General features: G+C 53.6%; 1 protein-coding gene across 1 annotated transcript; it reads right to left on the reverse strand.

Annotated features, from left to right (window-relative positions):
• Nucleotides 1-4,750: 4,750 nt before the first annotated feature.
• On the reverse strand, nucleotides 4,751-25,371 carry ONECUT3 (one cut homeobox 3). The gene is made up of 2 exons (XM_066253395.1): nucleotides 24,201-25,371; nucleotides 4,751-5,165 (listed from the first exon to the last, which is right to left on the reverse strand). The coding sequence occupies exons 1-2, from the start codon at nucleotides 25,369-25,371 to the stop codon at nucleotides 4,876-4,878; spliced, it is 1,461 nt and encodes a 486-aa protein (XP_066109492.1). The 3' UTR covers nucleotides 4,751-4,875.
• Nucleotides 25,372-27,752: the final 2,381 nt, after the last annotated feature.

Here is a 27,752-nt window from a genome sequence, read left to right on the forward strand (position 1 = left end):
ATGTGCCTGACCGGGATCCACCCGGCATGCCCACCAGAGGGCAACACTCAGCCCATATCTGGGGTGTTGCTCTGTAATGGCAGGAGCCATTCCAGCGCCTGAGGTGGAGGCCATGGAGCCGTCCTCAGCGCCTGAGCCAACTTTGTTCCAATGGAGCCTTGGCTGTGGGAGGAGAAGAGAGAAAGAGAGAAAGTAGAGGCAGAAGGATGGAGAAGCAGATGGGTGCTTCTCCTGTGTGCCCTGGCTAGGAATTGAACCCAGGACTTCCACACGCTGGGCCGATGCTCTACGCTGAGCCAACCGGCCAGGGCCAGAAAACTTATTTTTTCTTCTCCCTGGGGTTGATAATGTGGGTAAAACTTTATTGCTCTCAGAGGGAGAAATGTGCTGAACAGATTCTGCTTACCAGTCCTGGCTCCCTGACGCCACCTACTGGCCCTTCCCAGGACAGTTGTAAAAGTCTAATTGTGTCGCCACCCCAGCCTATACCCCCACCAGGTTGCCCTGGTTTCTTCCCCTCAAATATACCACCTTACACTTCATGCTTTAGAAAGCAAAGGGGAGTGATCCCTCACATGCAAGTCCCAACAAGATCTTTGTTCTGAGCCTTGACTGGCTCAAAGACCTTGAGCTTTTTGATTCTTAATGGTTCCCAAGGAAGGTGCAGCCTTGTGAGGGTGGGGGCTCAGGGACAGCTATGGCTGTGACTGTGGAAGAGGGCAAGGTTTGGAGAAAGAAGACCGGACTGGGAGAGGCCAACTTTCTTCTCCCTTTTCCCCTCTGTCTCCATTCTTGAGGTGGGTGAGCTCCATTCCTTCCCGTCCTGTACCCCATCCCCCCACCGTCGGCCAACACATACGCCTAGGTGAGTGACTAGAAAATAATTTATTGGAGAAAAACAAAACAACAAATCCAGCACAGCAGTGGTTAACAATGATGATGATTCTTTTTTTTAACTTTTAAGCCTGTCGCCTGAGGGTGGGGTGAAGAGGGCTTCAGTTCCCTCTAGCACTAGGAGGTACTTTGGATGACCCCAGTAGGGTCTTTCCTGAAAACAGCCTTAGTGTCCAGTCTTGATTAAATACTCAGGGCTCTCCCTTACCCCTGGCTGAGGGAACCCACACAAAGACCATCCCTTGGGATGGGGTGGGGGGGTCTATTGGGGCCACAAGGAGGGGCCCAAGGATCTGACGGGCTGGTGTGGCTTATGCTGCTTTGGGCAGAGAATGTGAGATGTCCCAAGTTCTAGGTGATGCAGGGGCTGGGTGGCAGGGGCCCTGAGGTATGCACTACTCCCTCATTTTGGGTGTGTTGATCTTCCAAACTGAGGCTTTCTGTCCTTCAGGGTGTAAGGGGCCCCCTTCCTGGAGCGTGTCCTGAAAGGTGGGCTTTCCTGGTGGAAGCATGGGGCTTCATGCCAGAAGTGTAGTCATAGGCATGGAGACTCTCCAGGAGACCCCTTCATGATTTTGGGGGTCCCTCCATTGTGTAGGGTCCCAACATGGGCTGGAAGGAGGGCTCCACAGAAACGTATCCCCCTCCACCTCCCAGGCCAGACAGAAAGATGAACTCAGGCTCAGCCCAGAGCCAAGGAGGCTGGAGGTGTCTGGGTAGATTCTGGCCAGTGTGTGTCCTGGGTCCATGCGAAGGGGTGTCTCAGGAGGGTTCTTAGGATTTCAGGAAGTTGGGGTACACCCTAGCCTCACACCACCCTGGGCGACAAGACTCGAATTGATTGTCTCTCTCCTCTGAACAAGACACTTGGGAATTCATGCTAATGTGAAACCAACAGGGGTCCAAGATGGCAGTGAGAGCCACCTGCGCCCAGGAACTAGGAACAGGGTACTCAGCAGGCACAGGCAGGTGGCATGTGGGCGCCAGGAGGTGGGAACCTGGTCTGGGTGCTTAAGCCCTGCTGTCTGCCGTCTTTCCTCCCCACCTCCCGCTGGCTGGACACAGATCCTTGGAAAGGGGGAAATTAACAGAGAGCAGCGCAAAGGGGCCCGAACAGCATGGATCGGGCACAAAACACAAGGATGCACATGGACTGCGGGGGCTCTGGCCCCACGCCCCACCCCACCCCCCACCCCATCCACTTAGTACATTATCAAGAAAGAGTACATTAGTCATGCATCAAATCAAATTCCATTGCGTCTTTTTTTTCCATTTTCTTCCTTTTTTTAAATTACATTTGAACACAGACCACATAGAATAATAAATACTCTTATAAGACATGACTCCAAAAACAAGAAACAGAACACACCAGAGAACACAAAAGTATCCTTCTCTCTCTCTCTCTCCCTTTCTTCCCTAAAGGACTCGTTTAAATAAATCTGTAAACGCCTGGTCCTTTGGTCCTTCGAGCTCAGTCTCTCGCTCGCACTCCTTCCTTCTTTCACCTCTGACCACCCAGCTTTCGCTGCCCCAACATTCAATATGTCTCCCATGGAACTCGTCAAAGAAATGACATACCATTGTCTGCAAAATTATAATTTAACGGTATAAAGCTTCAAGTCACGTATTCCAAAAACTAGCTAAGGATTTTTTTTTAATCACATAAACTATACATTAAATATTTTGAGGTATTTCAGAGAAAATTGTCAAAGGCTCGAAGGAGCTGTGCTGGAAGTGTTGTTCCCTGCGTGGAGAATGGTCTTTGGTTTGTGATGACCAGCTGGGTGTTGGCAACAGGCAGGATGGGACCCAAGGGGGCTCAGGAAGAGGATGGGGTGCAGGTCTGCTGGAGGGGAAATGGCCAACCAGGGAAGGAGGTCTAGGAGCTGGTGTGTGTGTTTGTGCATATGTGCACATGTGTGATATGAAGGTGTTATAAAAGGACCAAGGGATGGCGGTGGGGAAGCTTCTGTGACCTGCATCAATTGGGCTTGACCTGATTGGACCATAGTTTACCATAACTAGAATGTTCTACAACCAGAAGGATCCCAAGACAATTTCTAAATTTCCAGACAAAACAAGAGGCTTTTTGCTTCCGACTCTTGGGCCTCAAATGCAGGGAAGAGCAAGTGATTTGCTCAGTAAGTGTCCAAGAAGCCACATCCCCTCGAAGCAGGTGCTCTAGCCAGTGGGGCCCAGGTGTTATCGGGTTTGGGGGGTGTGCAGATGGGTGCAGGTAAAAGGGGCTATGTCCACCTCTGTTTGGGGAAGGGGTTGGTGAACCAGAATGGGGACTCTTAGGATAACGCCCCAACACCCAAAGGTTTTAGAAGCATCACTCAGATTCAGTTGCTTAAAAAGCCTGGACAATAGCGAGTCGATAAGGACAAGAGAACATTTCACACACATCTTTGGTTCAAGAACAAGGCACTCATCGACCTCACTATCCTCTCTTTCTCTCTCTGGTGGGGTGGGGGCACCTAGAGGGCAGAACTCAGGGCAGGCCCTTAAGCACACAGTAAGAGATGAACTCGAGGGAATTCTAGCAACCAGCACAAGTCCTTGGTGGTGGGGGGAGGGGATCTTTGGTATCAGACGTGATTTTTCCAATCACAGACATGAATGTTTGAGTGAGGTAGCCTTTACCTGGAGGAGGGGGAGGGGCATTTCACTAGAAATGTCTCTTGCATTCTCAAGGGGGGGGGGTGGCCACCTCCCTGGGAGGCAGCCAAGAGGATGGAGTTTTGGGGAGGTTCCTTCTAGCCTCTAGATCATGAACCCCCAAGGAGGTGGGCTCTTGGGATCCAGTTGTGGGCCAGACTTGGAGGTCACCTGGACCAGATGAGCAGGGGAGGTGGGGGCGTGCTCACTGTCATTTCTGACCCTTCCTACCCCCTCGTCAAATATTTTTTGGCATAAAACAGAGTAAGCAGATTCCACCTTCTCTGTGGAGAGAGACGTGGCAAGCATAGGTGCACTCCTGTTACCCCTTCAGGCCCAGTGCAGCATCCCAAGCACTGGGAGGTGGTGAGTAACTTCCTAGGGTTCCAAGCAGTCAGCAACATCATGACCCCAGTTCCGGTGCTCTCTGTGTCTGTGGAATTCTCTGTGGAACCTGGATGTCTTCTTCTGTTTCCTGGGGTCTGTCTCTCCCTGTGTGTCATTTTCAAGGTGCCTAAAGCTAAAGTGAACTGACAGAAGGGTGTGGGGATAGGGCAACGGGAAGCGTCTGGAGTCTAACGGCATGGTTGAGTGTGCCATAGCCTCCAGTCCAGGATGGGGTGAGAGAGGGTGCTTGCCTGTGGGTGCTGGGCGGTTGCCGCTGCAGGCCCCCTCCCCAGACGTTAAGGCAGGCAATTCTTGGCACAAGGAATCCTGGCTGCTGCCAGGAGGGGTAGCTGGGTTCTTGGCTTTGGGGCAGTTCTGCCGGCCGATGGGGTTGGTCATGGTGTGCACTTTAGAAGGGATTGGGTTCTCGGGAACAGGTCCGTGGGAGGACTGCTGGGGAGGAAGGCTCTTCCTGCCTCCCTCTATGGGGGTGGGGAGGGCTGGCAAAGGAGGGCTTATTCTTAAAATTCCTTTTTTTTTTTTAATACCCGGTTTATATTTCTAGTATGTGCTTCTTGACCCGCTTTCGGGGAGGACACGGTAAGCCCTGGTTTTCCCAAGGCCCCTGAACATCCTAAATTGAGAGGGAGCTGGAGAGTCCCTTTCTGTCACCCCCACCCTCTGGGTGGAGATGGTGGAGGGCTTCCTTTGGCCTGGAGGGGTGGGATGAAGGGAAGAGGGGGGCCCTTTTGTGCACTTGGGCTGAGGGGTGTGCTGCGTCCCCTCCCTGGGTATGGGGGGCCCGGAATGCACCCCCTCCAGGTGCCCCCTGAGGCGGGTCTCCCGGCCGGCGGGGTTGGGTGGGAGGTGTGGGGCAGGAGGTGGGTCAGCGCCCAGGCTGTGGAGGCAGGGAGGGCGCGTAGCCAGGGACCTTCAGGCCTTGGAGAAGGTGGCAGGGCCTGCGGGGCCCCCAGGGGCCGCGCCGGGCTCCTCGGCCCAGCGATTCATGCAGCGGCGCCGCGCGTTCATGAAGAAATTGCTGACGGTGTTGAGCTCCAGGCCGAGCTGCTGCGAGATGGTGACCTGCATTTCCTTGGACGGCCGCTTGTTCTCTTTGAAGATGGCGATCAGCGTGCGCCGCTGCAGGTCGGTGAACACCAGGCGCTGCTTCTTTGGCTGCAATGCGCGCTCCTTCTGCTGCTCCTGCTCCTTCCGTTTGCAGGCTGCGGACCAGGGGCGCGCCGACGGGCGAGCGAGTGGAGACAGCGCCACCGCGCGGCCGGGTAGGAGGAAAGAGGCAGCACCGAAGGAGCCGAGTGCAAAGAGACACCAGGAAAGCAGAAATATGGGAAGCACAGAGAAATGGAGAGACAGCAAGAGACAGGGCCAAAAAGAGATAGGGGACAGAAATGTCAATAGGGCGACACGGGAGAAACCAGGGAGCAGCAAAAAGGTGGGCAAGACAGCCAGAAATGAAAAAGGGGGCAGACAGTCACGGAGTAAGGAGACAGACATGGGACAGGTACAATAGGTGGGGGGGGGGGGACAAAGAAGGGAACATGGTGTGAGCACACCTCTACAGGCTTATGTCACCACCCTCCAATACCTCTTCTGCAGGCTATCCGTCTCCCCAGCTCATATCCCCAAACCTCATGCTCCACCCCCACCAAAGGTTCCCAAACCCAATGAGTACAACAATACAACAATTGGTGCCCACACCTGGGGAGTGTTGGGGAAAATGACTTGGAAACTCTGAATTATTTGGCTCACTGTAGATGGGCAAAGAAGCAGTTAATTAATAGGTCCTTGGGGTATGTCACAAATCCCAGTAACTTCCCCTTGGGGTGATAGGCAACCCTGCTCTCAGAAGGACCATGATGGTCCATGCCTCCTTCCCTGGGCTTTCCTTTGAGGCCTGACCACCACAGGCCTGTATCAGAACAACATTGGCATCTACCATCTGATTCCAATATCTGAGCTGCCACTCTGGCTTGTTTCCCTCCCTCATCAGCTGGCTGAGACTCAAGTGCCCAAGGGAGTTGGGAGGATCAAAGGATGAGTGTGTGTGTGGGGGGGCTGCAGGGCCACCCCTCCCTAGGGCCACCTGGCACAGAGCAGGGAGAGGCTGCCCCTGGCCAGCAGATGCTTGCAATAGGGAAACAGCAGCAGCTAAGAGTATGGAGCAAGGCTATCATCTGTGGTCTTGCTCCTCCCTCCCCAGCTCCAAAGTTGGCTCCCTCCTCAAATGCAGTAGGGGCCAGTGGGTGGAAAAAATGGGCTCTATCAGCCAGGGTGGGCTACCTCCACTTAGGGTCTGGGGGATGCTTGTGGCTTCAGCACAAACTCTATCAGAGTCCTAATTTCTCTGTCACATATCAGTCTGGGGCTGTGGGTGGTGGAGAGCCTGCCTCATCATGCCTCCCCATGAACTCCATGTCCCCAGCTACTTCTCCAGCAGTTACCAATGATGCAGGCTGTCCTAGCAGATCCCCACTGCCAGCCCTGGTGGTGGCACGCTGGGACCACACACTGAGCTCCCCCCTGCTTTTTTTTGGGTTCCAGAACAGTCTGAACCACATGGCACACCAGATCCATGTCCATATACATCCACAAAAAGAGATGAATGTTCCCTGTGCTGTGGATCACATTTCTCAGGGACAGGTTATCCCATGTGACCTGACAACCATTCCATTCTTTGTCTCCCTCTGACTTGGAACTCATGGCACTTCTTACTGACTACTCTGGGCTTTATATTAAATAACAGTGATGGCTAGAGGTTACCAGACATTCTAGAAAAGCCTCTAATATGCGAGAAGGAAGGGGAGAGAAAACAAACAAAAATGGTAGGAGGCAAGGGGGACGATGATCTTAGAAGAAACAGACAAATCAGTCAAAACTATAATTAATATTCTTGGATGGGTATGAGAAAAATACTGTATCCATGAAATGGGAACAGGATGCTGTTCAATAAAAAGGACAATGGAAGGGTCAATGTGTTACAATTTAAATATATAATGTAATAGCTGGAATAAAATCAATGTAAGGATTGAAACATACAGTTAAGCAAAAATCCCTGGGAACAGTATAAAGCAGATGCAGAGATAAGAAATGAGAGGAAGATAATAAAGTTAGAGGATGAATTGGGCAGGTTTGTCATCTTGTCAAGAGGTACTCCAACAGTAGAGGAGATTGTCAAATAAATAATGAAAAAAAAAAAAAGAATGCAGGATTGAGGGACATGAGAGTCCAGTTTAAAGAGCCCATGAAGCCTGACTAGGTGATGGCGCGGTGGATAGAGTGTTGGGCTGGGATGTAGAGGACCCAGGTTCAAAGCCCCGAGGTCGCTGGCTTGAGAACGGGCTCACCAGGTTGAGCGCGTGGTCGCTGGCTTGAGCGTGGGATCATAGACATGAATGACCCCATCCATGGTCACTGGCTTGAAGCCCAAGGTTTGAGCCCAAGGTCCCTGGCTTGTGCAAAGGGTCACTCACTTTGCTGGAGCCCCCCACCCCCACCCCAGTGTCAAGGCACATACATATAAAGGCATATATAGGCCTGACCTGTGGTGGTGCAGTGGATAAAGCATTGACCTGGAAATGCTGAGGTTGCCTGTTTGAAACCCTGGGCTTGCCTGGTCAAGGCACATATGGGAGTTGATGCTTCCAGCTCCTCCCCCCCTTCTCTCTCTCTGTCTCTCCTTTCTTTCTCTCTCTGTCTCTCCCTCTCCTCTCTAAAATGAATAAATTAAAAAAATTTAAAAAAAAGGCACATATAAGAAAGCAATCAATGAACAACTAAGGAAACTAAGGAGTCACAATGAAGAATTGATGCTTCTTATCTCTCTCCCTTCCTGTCTCTGTCCGTATCTATTTCTCTGTCTCTCTGTGTCTGTCACAATAAACCCCAAAAAAACAAAAAAACAAAAAAAGAGCCCATGAAGTGCTCAACTTAACAAATGAAAGAAGACACTCCTAAGTCCATCCTTGTGAAATTTTAGAGACTCAGAAAAAAAGAGATTGTAAAAACCCTCAGAGAGGAAAGGCAGATGTCACATAAAGGACTAAGAATAAGAATGGCTTTGGGCTTCTCAAAAAGCTAGGAGACCATGGAGTTATGCCTTTAAAATTCTGAAGGACAGTTATGTTCAGCTAAAATTATATGCCCCACCAAACAACAAGCATGAAGATGTACTAAAGATATATTCAGACAGCAACATCTTTCTGAGAAAGCCACTGCAGGATATGTTCCATCAAAATGAGGAAGTAAATAAAAAAAGGAAGGTGTGGCAGTACATTAGTGACTAAAAAAGCTTGGTACATTTACATAATGGAATACTACTAAACCATAAAAAGGAAGGAAATCTTACCTTTTGTGAACAGCATGGATGGACCTGGAGATTATTATGCTTATTTAGGTGAAATAAGCCAGTCAGAGAAAGATAAGTACTATATAATTTCATTTATATGTGGAATCTAATAAACAGAATAAGCTAACAAACAACATAGAAACAGACTCACAGATATGGAGAATAGATTGAGCTGTTAGAGGGGATGGGGTTGGGTGAAAAAAGTGAAGGGATTAAACAAACAAACAAAAAACCTTATAGACACAGACTACAGTGTGGGGATTGCAGGGTAGAAAGGGTGTTGAGGGGAAGTGGAGGAGAGTAAAGGGGGGAATAAATGGTGATGGAAGGACTGAGATTTGACTTGGGGTGGTGAACACACAATGCAATATACAGATGATGTATTGTAGAACTATGTACCTGAAACTTGTATAATTTTCTTAATCAATGTCACCCGTAATAAATTCAATAAAAAAATTTTAAACTGAGAAATTAAAAAAAAGGAAGGTGTGGGATTCAGGAAATGTGGTTTAACTTAGGAGAAAGAGAAAAGAGGTCCCTCAAATGAGGAGGGGAGAGGCTGGAAGACAGCAGGACAAAGGCACCAAGGGCAAGAGGGAAACCTCACCCAGATCAGAGCAGGAGCACCAAGGGAAGTGCAAAGGGGGATGACCTCATATGTGTGGAAAATCCTATTGAGTTGGTTTTGCATGTTGTTGGGGAGTGTGGGAAGAATTTGTGATTGGCAACTATTAACTTCTGGAAAAACAAACAGTTGTACAAGAAAGGAAATCCAATCCCAGTAGTCTGTGTGACTCAGCTGTTGATAGTCACTAAAATCATAATAATGTTAATACTGAATATTGATTTAGGCAAAATAATGTTTTTGTAACTATACTGAGAAGCTGATAGAAGGAGAGGGTGTGGTATGGCTACAGAAAGAGGGTGAGACAAACCTGCAGGGTGAATAGAGTACTAGGTAGCCTTTCTAAATACAAAACAAAGGAGAAAGAACTTACATTCACTTTTTATCTGCATAAAAAAACATTGGAAGGAGGCCCTGGCCGGTTTGCTCAGTGGTAGAGTGTCGGCCCAGCATATGGTTGTCCCAGGTTCGATTCCCAGTCACAGCACACAGGAGAAGCACCCATCTGCTTCCCAACTCCTCCCCTCTCCCTTCTCTCTTTCTCTTCCCCTTCTGCAGCCATGGCTCAATTGGAGTGACTTGGCCCTGGTCACTAAGGATGGCTCCATGGCCTCTGCCTCAGGCTCTAAGAAGGGCTAGGTTGCTGAGCAATGGAGCAACGCCCCAGATGGGTAGAGCATCGCCCCCTAGTGGGCTTGCTGAGTGGATCCTGGTCAGGGTGCATGTGGGAGTCTGTCTCTCTGCCTCTCCTCCATTCACTGAATTAAAAAAAAAAGTAGGGAGGAACTGTAAGGGATTGCTTGAGCTCCCACCTCCTTGGAACTTGGGTCATGGGAGGAGTCCAGGTCCCTCATTCTTTCAATGAGAAAGCTGGGTCTCAGGCAATGAGGCCAGGGACGAGGGGAGACTCAAAAGTCATCCCCAGGCATTTAAATTCCCTTTCTTGATCACTTGTTGTAATCAATTTATTCATTCATTCACTCATTCTCTTAGCAATTCACTTACAGATTCATCATACATTTGCAGTAGGGACAGAGATACAAATGCTCCATAGAAAGCTGACAGGAGCATTACATGCATCTTATCTTTTAATCCTGTAGTAATTCCATTAAGGCAGAGATTTTTCTCCTTAGGTATTCAGAGAAGGTGAGCCACTTGCCCAAGGTTGCCCAGTGAGCCTGGCAGGGCAGAACAGAAAAGGAATCAGGGTTGGCTAGTCCAGACAGGGGTGGGGGAGAGTTCATATGTGGGTCACCCCTTTCCCACCCATCCCCTCTTCTCCAATCAAGTGCCCACAAGTGCCCCAAATGCAGAGGCTGGGGGCAGGGGCTGGGTGAAGCAGAGTTGTGAAAAAACTTCTTGTTTTGTCGATCACAGCAAAAAGAGGCTCCGTTCACTACTCCCCCGCCTCCTTTCCCGCGTTCAATCTAATTACAGCTCCTCACAGCCCCAATCGATCCAGGCTCCAGTTGGAGCTGTTTATCCCGAGCAGCTTTGTCATTCTTTCCATCCCCCACAACGCCCCAGAGCCAGCCTGGCGGCCCCTGCCTATGGCCCCAAACACCCCCCCATCAGTATCCCTCCAGGCACCCAGAATCACTCCTACCAGCCCTGGAGGCCACTGCATTTTCTGTGTGGCCCAAGGCAGCCCGGGAAAGGGAGAAGCCATGCATATGAACCCCTTTCATGGAAGTGAAAACTAAGGCTGGGAGAGAAGAACTGACCAGGAAGCAGGACAGGGGTCAGGGGACTGGCATGAGAAGTCCTGGACTTACCCAGGGCACCAACCACCAGCCTCAGACTATGCTGCCCTTGCTATGGCCACCCCTTCCATAATGATCTCCACTAAGGTCTGCCACCTGCATTGCATCCTTTACCATCACTTCCTTGACCTATATCCCTTCTACATCCATTAGCTCCTCCACCATCACCTCCTTCACCATCACCTCCTCCCATCTACATTTCTTCTATCTCCATTGCACCCTCCATCAGCACCCCCTCCACTGTCAGTGTTACTTCTACCTCATCATACCTCCTACCATCACCTCTGTCACTTCCACCTTCATCCCCTGCATCAATTCTACCACCATCACCTCCTCCACCATCCATATGCCTTCCACCCCATCAGCTCTTGAACCTCCATCACCTCTGTCTTTACCACTATAACCTCTATCAACAAACAACATCACTTCCACAGCTATCACCTCCCTTATATCACTCCATCACTTTTCTTTTTATTACCACCATCAACCTACTGTGTTTTCTTCATCTTTGCCAGTATCAACAGTACCAGCACCACCACCATCATCTTCTCCATTATCCTCATCTACATTGCCAAACATCACCACAGGGTCCATTTCATATGTGCTCAGCACAGGGAAACTCCGGGGCTCCCAATCTGTGGTGAGGGGACGGGGTGTGGTCCCGGACACAAAGGCTCACCACTAACTACAGCTGCCATGACAACTGATGGAGGAGCCAGCAGGGCTGGCTTGTGGGTTTGTTGCAGTGTGGGGGAGAGCATCTGACACCTCTGGGACCCTAGGTAAGTCAGTTCCTTGCAAGTCCTCAGTCTCTTCATTTGCAAAATTGGGACACTGCCTCCTTAAAACATTTTTCAGTGCACATCAGCTGCTCCAAGCCCCCTTCCCCACCTCACTGAGCCCCCTCCTCCTTCCTCTGCCTCCCACCTAGTCACCTCTCTGTCCTGATTCCTATTGCTGCCTCTCACTGCACTGTCATACTGCTCTTATCCCAAGCACGGTCCAACTTCAGAGCCTTTGCACTGGTTGTCACCTCAGCCTGCTTCTCTCTCGCCTGCATTTCTTTATGGTTCCCTTGCTTCCTTCTAGTTCTTGCTCAGACATCTTTGTGAGGCCTACCCTGATCCTCAGTTTAATACTGCAACCTCCTACCGTTTTTCTTTATCTTTTTGTCCATAGCACTCACAATGATTTACCCACTCTATCCAAAGGTCCCATTAAGTGAGGGTTTGGGTCCAACTTTATCTTCTATCTGCCCTCTATGACCCCAGGGACTGAGAGCCTGATGCTAAGAACCATTAATAACAAGACTTGTATCTCAAGACATCCAGTGCTTCATTCACCTCAACCTGTCTCCTCCACTGCTCCCAGTCTTTTTTTTTTCCTCTTACAAGGACACCCAGTCTTTTTTTTTTCCCTCTTACAAGGACAAGGACAGAGAGTCAGAGAGAGGGATAGATAGGAACAGACAGACAGGAACAGAGAGAGATGAGAAGCATCAATCATCAGTTTTTGTTGCGAGACCTTAGTTGTTCATTGATTGCTTTCTCATACCCCTTGCTCGAGCCAGTGACCTTGGGTCCAAGCTGGTGAGCTTTTTGCTCAAGCCAGATGAGCCCATGGCGACCTCGGGGTCTCGAACCTGTCTCTTTCCGCATCCCAGTCCGATGCTCTATCCACTGCACCACTGCCTGGTCAGGCTGCTCCCAGTCTTTTTATTGTCTAGACCTGAGGAGGTCCTGAGGCTGCCTCTTAGCAAGTCCCAGAAGCCCTGGGAGGATATCAAAAGCCACCCAGAAGAGACAGAAATCCCATTCCCAAACCAGCCCCAAGAGTGCTAACAAGGTCTTTTCTTCAGCACCTGGTCTGAGGTTCCCTACATGACCAGCAGAGGGCAGCCATCCCACAGAAGCCCAAGTCCAGGTGCGGGGCAAGAAAATTGAATCCCGGGACTTTCAAGTTCCAGATGGAAAAGCCCTTTCCATTCAGATCCCCTGAAACTTGCTCCACAGCACCTCTTTCTTCCTGCTTCTCGCCCTTCTAGAAAGTTGCCAGGTTCAGCATACCCACCCACCCACCGGGACCCTCCAGGGGGCCAATGAAGGAGCCAGCGCCGCCCCGCCCCCCATGAATTATTGCGAGGTGTCAGCTCTCTGAGCGTCAGTTTTCTCAACTGAAAATTGTTGTGATCATGGCCTTTGTCTTGCTGGGCTGTGGAAAGGAGTTTAGTCAGAAAAGTTGTGAATACAATGGTGGGGCTGGGATGAGGCCCTAAATTTCCATCTGTGAGTTCCTGGGAGGGTCCTAACTCTGGAACCCACTTACAGAAAGGTCATGACGTTTCTCCCCCTCAGGGAAGGCACCTCTCCTGGACTCTTCCTGGAGAGGGGAGAAACTGAAGTCAGGAGCAGGGAGTTGGGCTGCCCCAGCCAGAAAACTCTCACATATCCCTCAAAGCCCTGCAGCAGTGGCTTTTCTTCCAGGAAAGCCCTCTTCTCTAAAGGAGATGGCTGTGAGTGAATTTGTCCAATGACTGATGCCCCTGGTGTGGGCAGTGTGGCAGTAAGGGGACTCAGCACAGACTCAGTGACCTGGCCAGGGTGACCCAGCTGGCCATTGCCCTAGAGGGCCAGTGGGACCCCTGGGAGCATTCTCATCAGGGAGCACCCCATCCTCAGTCAGCGAGGGAGCCACTGAGTCTACTGACAGGCAGGTGGGATGGGGAAGCATGAGTTCAGTCACTCCTTAGTGGGTTGAACAGAATCAGGTCTGCACCACAGGGAGCGGAGACCAGACGTGTTCACCCTCATGGGTGCCTTCTGATAGATACCCATCCATTGTGGTCTTCTTCTCCCTCCTCCCCTCCTCTCTGCTCCTCTTCCTTTACTTCTCCCTTCTTCCCCTTCTTCTCCTGTCCCCTCTTCCCTCCTTTATGTCTCCCTTTCCCTTGTCCTGTTTCTCTTCATCTTCTCCTGCTTGTCCTTTCTATACTTGGCCTTGAGCGGACTGAACATGCAGGTGTCCATCTGTTCCCCATCCTCTGAGTGTGACCAAATGGGCTGCACTAGGACCTGGCTGGGTGGAGGATGGTGTATGGGTGTGGGTGTGTGGTGTGCTTTGCTGCAGTGGGGAAGGGGAGAGGTGTCTACACACAATCAAATCACATGTGAGTTTGTGAGTAACTGGGGCAATCTGTAGCAGGAAATATGGGCAGCAGCATAGAGGGGTGGTGGAGAGAAGAGGCCCAGAGTTGGTGGGGAAAGTCCTAGGGGCCTGCAGAGCTCGGCAGAACATTTGGTTGTAGCTGGCCTTAGGGACACACAGTATGAATATAAGACAGGAGGATGCAGTGTGAAGAACTAATGGTGTGATGTAATACAACTGGGTGTGACATTGGGTGGGTGGTGACCCAGTGGAAACCCTTTGCTTCTAAGTGCATGGATACAGGCTGTGTCCATCTAGACACCCCCTGCCCCAGGACAGCTTCTTGTCTGCCTGACCTGGCTAGCTGCTCCCTCCCTCCCACCCTTGCCATTCCTAGTCAGCAGGAATGCCAGGCCTGGGCTCCATGGGCAGAGTGGCCTCAACATACACACTCTATGGATATCAGTTTCCTGGTTTATCAATGGACACAGTGACCCATGACCCTGATGTCTTTGTCTGTAAGTGAGGGTGACGATGGTCTCACCATGCAGGGGTCATGAGATCTGTGCAGCAAGTGCTGAATGAATGAGAACCTTCAACCTCTTCCTTCCTTCCTCATACATTTATCAAGCACCTACTGTGTGCACGGTGCATGAGGCAATGCTGGAGACAGCTGTGAGCAAGACAAACATAGGCCCTGCTTCATGGAGCCACAATCTGATGTGGAAGCCACGTTGCTCCAATAATCACAGAAATAAATGGAAAGGGATGATCCACTTGGTCCCAGAACAGGGTTGCTGCTGCTTTGTTCAGAGTAGCAGGGATGGAAGCAGAGTCTGGGTGGGGAATTTGGGGCTGGAGAGACCCGAGCAAGGCTGGATTCTGAGAGGCCTGAAAGTGGGACAGTCCTAGGCAAGGAAGATGGAACTGGAGACAGAGTTCAGGCATCTGGAACAGTGGAGGAGAGGAGCTAGTAAAGCCCAGGGGAGGATAGGAGGAATGAGCTACAGCGGCAGCAGGAGGACTGGCCCTACCCCTCCCAGGCTAGGTTTGACAAGGAGGGGCAACAGGATGGTGGCCCCTGAATCCAATTATGGGGGCACTTGAGTGACTGTCATTGTCCCTCTGTATTGTACTGTCTGTGCAGCACCCAAAGCAGTAAGTGAGCATTCTTGTCTTTGCCCCACCCCCAGCCTTCCTGCCTCAGTATCTGTCAACCAGGGCACACGAGGTGTGGGGTGGAAGCAAGAGCTGGAGCCGGTTGTTCCCTCCCCTCTGGCCACCTCCAGTGCTCAGCTCTGGCTTCACGAAGCAGACAATTCAATACGGAGCCCAGTCTCCGGCTGGGATGATGACTGGTTTCCTTGGCAACGAGTCCCGCCCCTGGCCACCAGCAGCCAGCCCCAGATGTGGGGAACATTGATGCCTTTACCCTGGTGGCTTGTCCCCACTGGGCTGAGCTGCCCTGTTGGCCTCCCCAGGCCAAAGAAGGTGGGTGACTAGTCCAAGGTGATATCATTCTGAGGGGTCCTGGAGAATACATGTGTCCACCACTTTTATCCACATCCTGTACATCTGAGGGAGCAGGGGAAGGGGTTCCCATGGGTGGAGGGTGCAGGTTCAGCGCTGAGTCAGGCCCTTGCTCTCAGATGAGGACCCCTGGAGGCCTCAGCAGCCCTTCATCTGTTTCCACTCTGTCCCAGCTGTCGCCTTCCCACTCTCTACCACCCCCCCTCCTCTTGGTCCTTGCAAGTACCTTGGCAGGTGCCCAGCCCCCAGGAGAGGCCCCGCCTCCCTTCCTCCCTCCATCCTCTCCCCGATGGGATTTTAATGGCCGCATTTTCAAATTAGTTCTGAGCCTTTCAAAGACTTATCAGGGAAATAAGTGTTTCCATTGGACTCTGGGCTACCTTTCCTGGAGCTTCATCTGGAGGTTGTACCACATGGAGGGGCACAGAGGCCCCCTCCATTCAGGCACAGTCACACAGGGGCAAACCAGGCACACACACAGTTTTTATGTTTTAAAAAAATGTTGAGAAGTCATGGCAGCTGACAGTTGGAAATGGATTTGAAAAAGATGACAGGAAAGAACCTGGTGATAAGAAAAGAGCAGAGAGGCCAATGCAGAAACAGGGGTGTGGGGAGGACCTAGCATTTCAATAACCGAGAAACAAACCGATCAACTCACACACAAAATGGTCCACCCCAGAAGCCCCAGGCTCCAGGGTGATAAGGGATCACGGGCAGGAAGCTGGCTGAAGGAAAAAGGAAATGACCAAAGAGAAGAATACTACACAGCCAGCAAAAACGACCTGGAGGCACTCTCTTTCCTAATGGGGGCAGAGTGAATGCTCTCCGGTGTGTGTGTGTGTGTGTGTGTGTGTGTGTGTGTGTCTTCTTCAAGAAAAAGAGAAGGAAAAGAATGTACCCTTGTAGCTGCGGGATTCAGTGTAACTTCTCTCTAGAAGGAGAAATAGAAACTGGTTTGCAGAAAGGAGGTGAAGGGAAGATGCTTTCTTGTTCCGTTCAGATCTGGAACCTGGTGAATGTGTGCAGTGTTTTAAAATACTACAGCAGTTGCCTGACCTGTGGTGGCGCAGTGGATAAAGTGTCGACCTGGAAATGCTGAGGTCGCCGGTTCGAAACCCTGGGCTTGCCTGGTAAAGGCACATATGGGAGTTGATGCTTCCAGCTCCTCCCCCCTTCTTTCTCTGTTTCTCTCTCCCTCTTTCTCTCCTCTCTAAAAATGAATAAATAAATTTAAAAAATTAAAATAAAATAAAATACTACAGCAGTTTTAAAGAAGTGGGGACAGAAGGGAGGTGGAGGGAGAGAGCAAAGGCTTTGCGGTTGCTCCTACAGCCCCTGCGGGAGCTTTTTATTTATCCACTTCCTGCTCCTCCTGGGCTGGGGATTCCAGTCTTCATTCAATAAAGACGGAAGTGCACAGGGCGGGGGTTGGAGGTGGGAAGCGACTTGTCCACGGTCAACGCGTGTGACTCCACCCTGCCATCCTTCCCGGAGCACCCCTCCCCTGGGTCCCCTCAGCCTTCCCCGGGGAGTGGGCGCAGCACCCCGATGATGCTTGGGGCATACAGGCCAGCGCACCGAGACCACTGCCGCCTTGGGAAGTTCAGCCCGGAAGGAGGGGAGCCCAAAGACGGCTCCCACCCGGCAAGCTGTGGTTTCCCTGAGACGCGATGCAGGTCCGGTTGCGGGTTGCGCTATCCCGCGACGATAACCCTGAGGCCCCAGGCCGTGGGTATACAGGGCAAGTGACCAAGTGTCTTCAGCCCGGTTGTGGGCACCTTGGTCCTGCCAGGCTGTGGAGGGCCCGTGCACGCTATATTCTAGGTGGGTGTGGGGAGAATCCTTCCTGATTCCACGATTAGTTTTCCAGGCAATGAGGGGGAAACAGGCACAGACATCCGCCCAATGTCTGCGGATGAGCAAGGGCACTTGGGGACTTCTGGATCCTGCTGTCTCCAAATAAGATTCCCAATTCACTGCCTCCCCTCCCCGTCACTGTGGGCAGATGCGACCCCTCCCAAGCCCCCAGTACTCGAAGTGGGGTCAGACAGCATCTACGTGGATGCAGGGAAGATGTGATCCTGTGGGAGCACCTGGAGGAGCATGGATGACTCCAAATCGTCAGCACAGGTCTTGGGGAATTCTTCCTGATGCCTCCAGCTCTGTGTAGCCTGAAATATGCCAAACCCAGCTAGAGGGCAAACGGGGGTCCTAAGTTGGAGTCTGTGAACACTAGTTCTAATGTGAATGTGGGCATCTACATTTGTATCCCTGCACCTCTCTCCCTGGCCACCTGTGCCACTCACGGACCCCTCTCCTTGTCCCTGCTTTCATCTAGTGTGAGTCTGTGGTCTTGTGTGTGTGTGACTTGGTAGGTCTGAGGGGGCCCTCCACCTCTCTCACAACTGCTGATGGGACAAGAATCCAGAGGCAGGATGGTCCTGCTTCCTAGCCCCACCTACATCTACACCTACTAGGCAAAAGAAAAACTGAGGCTGCAGATATCCTGGGACTGGCTGAGGTCACTGGGTCTCCCAGGCCAGTCTCTCCCCTCCCCCACTAGCAGTACCTTCCTTATTGACCAAGGGCCATATTTAATTAAAAAGTTGATTCAAACAATCCCAGCTCCCCGGGTTCATGGCTACATACAAAGACACTAGCTAGCTTCAGGGGCCCAGGCTTAATCCTTACTACTGCTCTGGGCTTCCCACCTCCTAACCCATCCTCCTGGCTCCACTAGCCAGCAGTGCCTTTCCACATTCACACGGGGCACAAAATTAGGGGTTCAAAGGCTTCCTCCACATCTTAAGGGCTTTGAGAGCCATTGTCAGGACACCAAGCAGAGAAGGAAAGAGCTTCAAAGTGATCATAGAAAGCCCACTGCTTTGGGGTAGTGAACACAATATAGTGTGCAGATGATGTTTTGTAATATCGTACACATGAAACCTGTGAATTTTATTAATCAGCGTCACCCCAATAAATTCAATAGAAAGGGGAAAAAGCCCCCTGACACTGTAGCTCTAGAGGAGAGGACACCAGGGGCAAGAGCAAAGCCTGGAGAGCAGGGAGAAGGAGGCAGTGTCAGTGTCCATCAGACTGGAGTGGTGATGGTTGATAGAGAGGAAACACAGGAGTGGGAGAGATTAAGGAGAATAGTCAGGTCTTTATTCCTTCAGAATAAAGGAGCCAAATGCCAGCTCCAGCCCCTTGCCCTGCAGACTCATCTGTGTGGTTATCTGTGAACTGGGGAGACCATCCATTCCTCTCAGGTAGGAAGGAATTATCACTGGGCTTGGGGCTCAGAGAGTGCTGGACTTCCAACGCTGGGCCCAGGCTCACCCTAAGGGTCAGGCATTGAGGAGGGAGTGACGTCGAAGAGTGGGTGGTTCACTAGAAAAGGCATGAGGGTGGGAGGAATCCTGGTGGCTTGGAGTTGGCTGGGAGGCAGAGAGGGAGTTGGAACTTTGTTTCTACACGTGCTCCCTGAGGGAGCACCCCCTGGTGCTCCCTAGGGGTGGGGGCTCACAAGAGCCCATAATCCTGACACTCTTGAGAGAACTGAGAGGAGAAGCACAGGCCTCCCCAGCCCCCACTGTCCACTTGCCCAAGGGTCACCCAAGCTGTGACTTTAAGAGCCACGCTACTGGCCTGACCTGTGGTGGCGCAGTGGATAAAGCCTTGACTTGGAACGCTGAGGTCACCAGTTCAAAACCCAGGGCTTGCTGGGTTAAGGCACATATGGAAGTTGATGCTTCCTGTTCCTCCTCCCTTCTCTCTGTCTCTCTCTCTTCTCTTTCTAAAAATGAACAAATAACAATCTAAAAAAAAAAAAAAGAGCCATGCTACTGTCCTCATCTAAATTCACTGAGCATTCCCCTCCCAGCCTTTGTCTCTGCTGGACCACCTGCCTGGAATGTTCCCATCTTTGTAGAAGGTGGGAGCCTGAGCATCTCCAGCTGGGCTTGCAGCTCTACCAGACTCAGAGGTCAGGGGGATGCAGCCCCCAACCCCCTTTACTGCCAGGAGCCGGGTCTGTCCCCCCTCCTACTGGAACTGGCACCGCTTTTCACTGGGTATGTGGCTTGGGCAAGTGCCTTTCTTCCTCTCAACCTTGGCTTGCTGGTAAGTAAAGTGGGCACAATAACTCCATTTGATTTAAAAGGTTATTCTGGATAATTCCATATCTTATTCCTGGTGGGCTGGCTGAGAGGCAGAGGGAGGGTTTCAGCATCCCAGCCAGCTCTAATCCCTCTGCATGAGGGGAGTGGGGCAGAATCACTGAACCTGGGCAGGGTCCTGGAGCTGGCCCAATCCTGGTCTGTGGTCTGGAAAACAGGGACTGGTTTTGGGGGAACCCAGCGTCATGTGAGCAGCCCCATATGGCTCTGGCACACACAGCTCCAAACTCAGATTCCTCTACTCTGTGCATCCCTGTGAGGACCTACAGTGTCCCCTCCAGACCCCAGATCTTTTCCAGAAGCCCCTGCCCAATCTCCAAGGGTCCTACAGCACCCAGGCTGCCACAGGTGACCAGGACCCCCCAAGATGAGAAGTGGGTGTGAAGGGGTGACTTAGCAACATGGCCTCAGAGTGCAAGGTTTGTGAAGGTGCCCTGAAGGTCTCCATAGGAGGAGGGAGTTGGTTGATTAGATCAATTTCAGCAAGTACCTGCTAGCTGGTGTCTGTCCATTTCTCAGATGAGGAAACTGAGGTTCAGACCCTTGCCCAGGATCAGTCAGTGTTACAGCTCAGGTGAGTATCCCGTTTCCAAGCTCTCTGCTGGGATGTCTTTTCTAGGGTATGAGGGCAGACTTTGTGAGAAGTATGACTCCCTTGCAGTTCAGGCTGGGTTTTTTTTTTTTTAATTTTTTTTTAATTTTTTATTCATTTTAGAGAGGAGGGGGGAGATGAGAGAGAGAGAGAGAAGGGGGAGGAGCAGGAAGCATCAACTCCCATATGTGCCTTGACCAGGCAAGCCAGGGATTTGAACCGGCAACCTCAGTGTTTCCAGGTTGAGGCTTTATCCACTGAGCCACCACAGGTCAGGCCTAGGCTGAGTTTTTTTACCAGCCCCTCCAGACCTTCAAGACCCTGACCACTGCTTTGCCCACCCTACCCCAACCCTGATGTCCACCATCACTGCATCCGCCCCCATCAGCAACGTGGTTCCAGAAATGGCTCCCTTCTTATATCAGTTCCCCCCACTCTGGCCTCCCTCATCTCTCAGGGATTCTGGGCTCTGAATTCACCAGTGGGCCTAAGAGGAAGAGAGGGCCCTTATTTTAATCGCCTCCATCTGATATTTTATTTTACACATTTTTTCTTCTTAGTTACAAAAATATTTTTTCTCTAGAGTTGCAATTTAAACAATATTTGAAGCCCGCTGAAGCTATCGATCCGGCAAAGGTGATGAATTAGAGACGGTAATTCGAATTCATCGACCGCCCCGCCCCTGCCCAGGAGCCTGCTGCCCCTCCCCCAGCCCCTCTCCCATAATTACTGTTTGAGACAGAGCAGGGAGGGCTTCGAAGAGGAGGTGGCTGGGAATCTGACAGAAATCAGAGGACCCTGGGATGGAGTAGGGTAAGGCCCCCATGGCAGTGGGGTTGAGGCTGTAGAATCTGCGACTAGTGGGCCCCTGAATCTAAGAATGTCAGACCTAGAACCTAGCCCCTCCAATGCACAAACGTTACCGATGAGTAAACTGAGGTACACAAAAAAGGCAGGAGAGGTGGGGAGCGGTGGTCGGGTGGGGGGCGACTCTGAGGTCTACCTGGTCAGATTTTTCATGTACATTGCAGAAACAAAGAAAGCACCCCTTCCTGCCTTGGTCCAAGATCCAGGAAAGAGAGAGGAGGGAAAGCTAGTAGGGTGGGTGGGGGGAGAGACCCAGGCCCTGTGGAAGCAACATAGACAACACAGAGAGGGGCTTCAGCCACCGGAACTCTCCTCTCTCCTCTCTCGGTGCCTCTCTCTCTCTCTTTTTCTCTCCTCCCTCTCCCTCTGTTTTTCTGTTTCTCTTTTGGTCTCTCCAATTCTGTCTCTTCATTTTCTTTGTTTTTGTCACTCTCTGTTTCTCCTACTTATCTCTGTCTTTTTCTCTCTGTGTGTGTCTCTCTCTGCATGTGTCTCCCTCCTGGTCGCAGTTGGAACCAGACACCCGGACGGGACCGCCCAGAGGCGGGCAGGCGCGCGTGCCACACTGGGCACAAAGCTTGCGATTCTCCGGGGCAAAGAGGCCGTAGGGTAGACGGGCGGCTTTCGCTGGGCCCGGGATGGGGAGGAGGAAGGGCATTTAGCTCTCTCTGCCAGGGTTTGAAATATGCTGAGGGGGAGCAGGTGGGGCACCTGGAGGCGCTTCGGGCTGCCCCCCTGCGGGGTGGCACATTTAGGAGCGGGTTGCGCCCTGTCTCCTTCCTGCTCTAACTGCGGAGATTTGCCGCCACTTAACCGCTTTTCATTTGCTCGGCGACCAGAACTAAAAGCCTCTCCGCGGGCCCGTGCTAATTACCCTGAAGCCCTCCGCCACCTCTAACATCCTAGCCAGCACCCGGGTGTAGCCGTGGTCCCAAGTGCTCCAGAGGTGCCGCAGGTGCCCAGGGTCCTGCGCGCGGACCAGGTGGGGTCACTGCTGGGCCGCGGCGGGGAGGAGCGAGTGCTGTGACGGGCTGAATGGTTCATTATCCCCAACATCCCAGCGCTTCTAGACCCTGCACTCACTCTCTCCACTTCCTTCCGGCGCCCCTATTCTGACTCCTACCTCCCAAAAGGGAAAGCCCGGGCTCAAAGAGGTGAGACTGCTGCTAAGGCTGTGGAAGTCAGGGAGGCCGCCCACAGGCCTAGGCTCCCCTCTGTGATTGTATGGGCTGCGGGAAGGGCAGCGTGCACTTCGGGGTTAGGGCACCCGCCACGGCTGGCGCAGCCCTCCACACCCAGCAGCGGCGCCCTCCACAGGCCTTCCCGCCCGCGCTTTGTCCTCTTGAGGCCCTGGCTTGCTTTTTGGTTGGCCCGAAGTGTGAAACTGAGATACTACTAATGGATCATGTTAGTTACATAACAGGACAGTGAGGAACCTGTAAAGTGGCATGCGTTCTTTGGGATACGCCCATGTTGGACACAATGTCTTCAACACATATGCGCTGGCAAAGAGGTGGAAGGTGGCCAGTATGGCAATAGGTCAAATGCCACGTGTTGCCCATTTGACCAGTACCTTTTAGTGTCTAATGCACTGTGGAGATACCTTTGGCGGGAGCATAGGGGTTGTGCTGTCTGCTACCTGAGATCATCTACACTACAACAGCAGGCTGTGGCTGTGCGTTGATATGTCCCCTTCAAGCACAGTTGGTCACTGAATGTGTCGTGGGGAGCAAGACAGAGCCAGTGCTGCTCTTACATAAAACTGTCCAAGTTTTTCACACTATTTCTAACATGTCACAATGGCCTCCCCATACAGTTGGTCACTTGCTATATACGAAGGAGCGTTTATGTTCCCATTCCCCAAAGTGGAGAATCGAGGGAGCCCATAGGCATCTCAGTTAGTCACCTCCTCTGCAGAGGAGGAAACTGAGGCTGTGTGTAGGTCCAGGCTCTTCCAGCTGTCCAGTATGCCTGGGGGGAGGGAACGAGTGAATATAAGATTCCCTCTCAGTCCCCAACTGGCACCCCCCTTCCCAGTCTCCTGTCTGAGAGGAGCACAGCCAAAACCCACCCTGCCTGCCTGCTTGAAGGGTGCCTAGTGTGAGCCCCAGCCCACTCACTCCTGTGCGCAGAGAAGCCATCGATCCAGCACCGGCAGCAGCTATTGTCCCTGTGGCAGGGGCTCTGCAGCCCCGTCCCCAGCATGGCCAGGGGAAGACCGCCCTTTACAAGCCAGGCTCATTGAGGTGACAGTTGGGGGGGCTTTCTTGCACCCAGGAAAAGGAGGCTTGGTCAGGCCGCCTCTCTAGGGGCAAGTGTAGACCCAGCTGTTGTCAGCTGGGAGGAAAGAGAGAGTGGGGTTTCTAGGGAGGCTGGGGGCTGAGTGAGACAGAGAAGCTGAGAGACAAAAAGAGTGACAAAGGAGGAAGAATAAGGAAAAAACAAGAGAAAAACAGCGAGCAAGCGAAAAATAGATACCAGGTTGCTTCGACAGAGAGGAGGCAGAATCGAAACAACACAAACGCAAGGCGGGCAGGGGGTGTGCTTCTGGGCCAAAAGCAAACGCGCAGCAGGCGACAGGCAGCGGTGTGAAGGCCTCCGGACCGCACAGACCAGGGTTCCCCGGGCCGCCCCTCCCCCGCCCATTCTCCAGTGACCTTTGCCAGCGGCCGGAGATGGGGAGGGGGCTATCGATCGCAGAGGCTGAGCCACAAAGATGCGCGCGCCGGGGCCAGGGGCTGAGCTCCGGCCTGGCCCTGGCCACCAGAGCGCCCTCGGCCTGTGTGCGGTCCCAGTTTTCTGGGCTTGAGGCACAGCGAGGGGCTGTTCCGGAAAAGGAGAGTGGCACCCCGAGATGACAGCAGCGGCGTGTCTGGGGAGCACCCTCACCCCCACTCACACACCACACACACACACACACACGATAATCGATCCTGCAGGCTGCTTCGGGGATCTCGGTTTCCAGACGGGCTGGGCTGCTGGCTATGGGGGGGAAGGCGGCACAACCCCTTTCTCCCTTTCGGCGACGGTACAGACGGCAGAGGCGCAGATCACACTCTAACCTCCTACAGGGGATCCCCGAGCTGGCTGGAGGGGCGCACGGCCAGGGCATGGGGAGGCGGCCGGGGCTGCTTGGTGCTAGGGAGCCCCGAGCCAGCGTCCTAGGGCCGGGCGGTGTGCTCCGCGCTCCTACCTGCGAGGCGCAGTGCCGACATGCGCTGGAACTCGGGCTCCTGCAGCCACTTCCACATCCTGCGGAAGGTCTCGCGGCCCGACTTGAGCTTGCTCCACGGCTTGGGGTTGCGCAGCAGGTCAGAGAGCGTGCCCTGTGAGCGGCACAGGATGCGCTGCGCGAAGATGGCCTGCGGGATGCTGTAGCGCTTCAGCTCCGCCGTGATGCGCTGCGCCACCTCCTTGGTGTTGATCTCCTCGGCCGCCGCGCCAGCCCCAGGGCCACCGCCGCCGCCTGGGCCGCCGCCGCTCGCGTGCGGCCCGTGCGCCCCGGCCACAGCCAGCCCGCCCAGCGGCGCCAGCAGCCCAGCGGAGCCCGCGCCACCTGCGCTGCCGCCGCCGCCGCCTCCTGGTAGCCCCCGGGCCAGCGCATCCTCGGCGCGCCCCAGCAGCGCTGCGTGAGGTTCGAAGGCAGCAGGCGGCAGCAGCTTATCCCCAGCCAGGTGGCTCGGAGCGCCGTAAGCTGCCAGCGGCGGGGGCGGCGGAGGCGGCGGCGGTTGGGGCTGCGGGGCGCCGTGCAGCGAAGGTGGCAGGGCGTTGGGCAGCGGCGACAGCGGCGACCCCATGGCGGGCAGCTCTTTGCCGTAGGGCCCGTAAAGGTGGCCCACGGAGGCGAGAGCAGCGCGCTCGTCGCGCATGAGAGTGAAGCTGCCGCTCACGCTGGCAGCCAGGCGCTGCGGCGGGGGTGGCGGGGGCGGCGCGGCCGCGGGGTGCGGGTGCGCGTGGGGGTGGCCGCCGTGAGCCCCGGCCACAGCAGCCGCCGCTGCGTGCTGGTGGAACTTGTCCGCCACGGCCGCAAGTGGCGGCAGGTGCTGCAGGGGCGTGAGCGTCGTGTAGGTGCCGCCCAGGCCGGGAGCCTCGCAGGCCATGCCCATGGCCGGGTGCAACGGGCCAGCTAGCTCCCCGCGGAAGTCGGTGCCGCCGCTCGCAGCGCCCGCGCCCCCCGCGCCCCCGGCGGCGCCGCCGCCGTCCAGCAGGCTTGCCATGCCGGCTACCAGACCCGGGCGCCCGGGTGCCACCAGGCCGCGGTGCTGCGTCGCTGCTGAGCGCGCGTGGCCCTGGCTCAGCAGCTCGCCCGCTTGCGCGTGGGCCACACCGTGCAGGCCCCCGAGGCTCTCCAGGCTCAGCTCCATGCTGGGCCGCCCGCCCGCCGCGCGCGCTCCTAGGCGCCGGTTCGGCGCGTTCAAGGCCGCTGCATGGCCCCCTCCTGCTCCCCGGTGGCTGCGCGCGAGGCTTACTGGCTGCGCGGCGCAGGGCCCGGCCTGGCTGCGAGCGCGGCCACCAGGATGTGGCGGGGTAGCAGCGGCCGGCAGCCCGGCCTGGGTCTGACGTCAGCGCCCCCGCCCACCCGCTCCCCTCGCCGCCGCCTCCCACCACCATGCTCTCCGCCCTCCCGGGTCCCCTCGAGCGTCAGGCAGGTTGGAGTGGGCCTACTGGCGACTCCTTACTCTGCGCAGGCCGCCTGGGGGCCGGACTTACCGGGGACAACAGGAGGGGGTCTGGGGACAGACTATGGCCAGGTGGGGCTGGGGCCTCTTCTCTGTGTCTCTGATTCTGTGTCCCTCCCCAGAGGGTTAGGAAGAGTACTTTCCTGACAGCGTCCCCGAGTCGATCTCGAGAGTGTGGTGGAGTTATGGCTGACTAGGGACCTAAGATCTACCTCTTCTCCCACAGCGCACACACAGACCCCAGGAGGTGGATCACTCAGCAAGTTCAGCTCCCTCTACACACACACACACACACACACACACACACACACACACACACACACACGGGGGTGGGGGCGGTCACAGACTTCTCAAACGACTTTTCTTGGGGCCATTGGTGAGAAAAGGAGGGTCCTCAAGTTGGCGCAGGGCCTGTTTGGGGGCATGTCTGGATCTGCCCCCGATTATAGACACCCGGTCCTCAGTTTTCTCAGCTGTACACCAATTTACGTGGCCTCAGGGGTGCGAAAGGCCCCTCCTAATTCTAGGTCCTTTGACTTTCTTTCAACCTCAGAATGGGAGTGGCTTGGGCTGATCCTTAAAGAGGCCCTGTCCTCCTCCAGCGGGGCCAGCGGAGGACGCCTCTTCTCTCTGCTTCCCAAGGAACTCCTACTTCAACCATCCCCTTCCCCAGGGCTTCTCTTTGGGGGGGGGGGTGCACCACCACTTGGAGACAGGTGAGGCTCAGAGGCCCTGGGAACTGGGATAAATCAGGGGTCTCCACATTCAGAGACCCTCCAGTGATCTCTCCAGTGGGGCTAAATGCAGGTCAAGAGGGGGATCAGGAGCGGCCAGACCAGACCCCAAAAGGTGCTCCCATCTCATGGTCAGTCTTGGGTGGGGAGGGAATTCCCAAATTAGCTCCCTCCCCCTTCCCCATTACCCCCCCCACACACACACGCACCTTGGAAACCTGTGCCGGTTTTCCAGAAGAGGAAAGGGAAGGTAAAGCTATTAAGGCCTCTGCTCAAGTCCCCCAGGCAAACCATCTGGGCACCCCTACCCTCACCTTTAATGGGATTCTCCTACCCTTGTAGTTGTGGTTACACCTTGGGGACTAGATTGGCTGCACTGAAAGTCTGTGCAGGGCCCTTTCTGTGTCTCAGTTTTCTCTTCCTACTTGCCCCAGCTGAGATCAGATGGAGTCTGTGCAGAGCACCAGAAGGAAAGAGGACCATCTCTGAGTGCCAAGCAGTTTGTGGGCCTGGATGAGCTGACCAGGGCAGAAATCAGACGGTAGAGTCCTGGGGTGGAATAGCGCTAAAGGGGATCCCTGCTCTTGCTTCGTGCTGAGGACTCAGCATTTAGCAGCTGCCTACTCTTTCCCAGGCACACACTCTCTCCTCATCCAGCCTGGAGGGGGAGCCAAGTCAAGTTCTCCATATGTCTCAGGACCACAGTAGGGAGTGTTGGGGGTAGGGCTCCCCCTTAGTTCTCTTGTTCTGTCCAAGTGTAACACTGCCCTCAGGTCCATGGGCATTTCAAGTCCATGGTTTTTATACAATTTCAGGTTATCTGTCATTACACTCACCTTCCAGGTGGGAAAACAGAGATGGGAGAGGGGGGTGGGTTCAACAACTGAATTCCCTGATCCCTATGTAGATTCTGAGTCTGAGAGGGGTGGATTCTGGCTGTTCTGAGCCCCAGCCTGGGCCCCCATTCCAACAATCACAGATAATTAAAAATAATCATGGGATTTAAAAATCAATCAGCCTCATAAAATAATCACATCACAGACCCAGAAACAGCTGATCAGAGTCTCTAGGTGGAAAAGCAAAGGTGGGAGAATGAACCTCCAAATGTCAACTGAGGGGTGTTCCATGGGGGTCACGGCCATGCAGTCTTCTGTGTTTTTATATTCCTCCAGTTCAATGATCATTTTCATTTTTATAACAAGCATTGAGTTGAGGGTTTTCTATCCTAGTAAGTAAAGCGTCCATTTTGAAAGAAAAAATGTGGACTCATGGTTTTGAGAAGAGCGCCCTCCCTTCTGCTGTCTCAGAACCCCCTAAGACCCCAAATCCTGG

The sequence above is a fragment of the Saccopteryx bilineata genome, chromosome 1, assembly GCF_036850765.1.
Source record: "Saccopteryx bilineata isolate mSacBil1 chromosome 1, mSacBil1_pri_phased_curated, whole genome shotgun sequence".
In the NCBI taxonomy this organism is placed as follows: Eukaryota; Metazoa; Chordata; class Mammalia; order Chiroptera; family Emballonuridae; genus Saccopteryx; species Saccopteryx bilineata.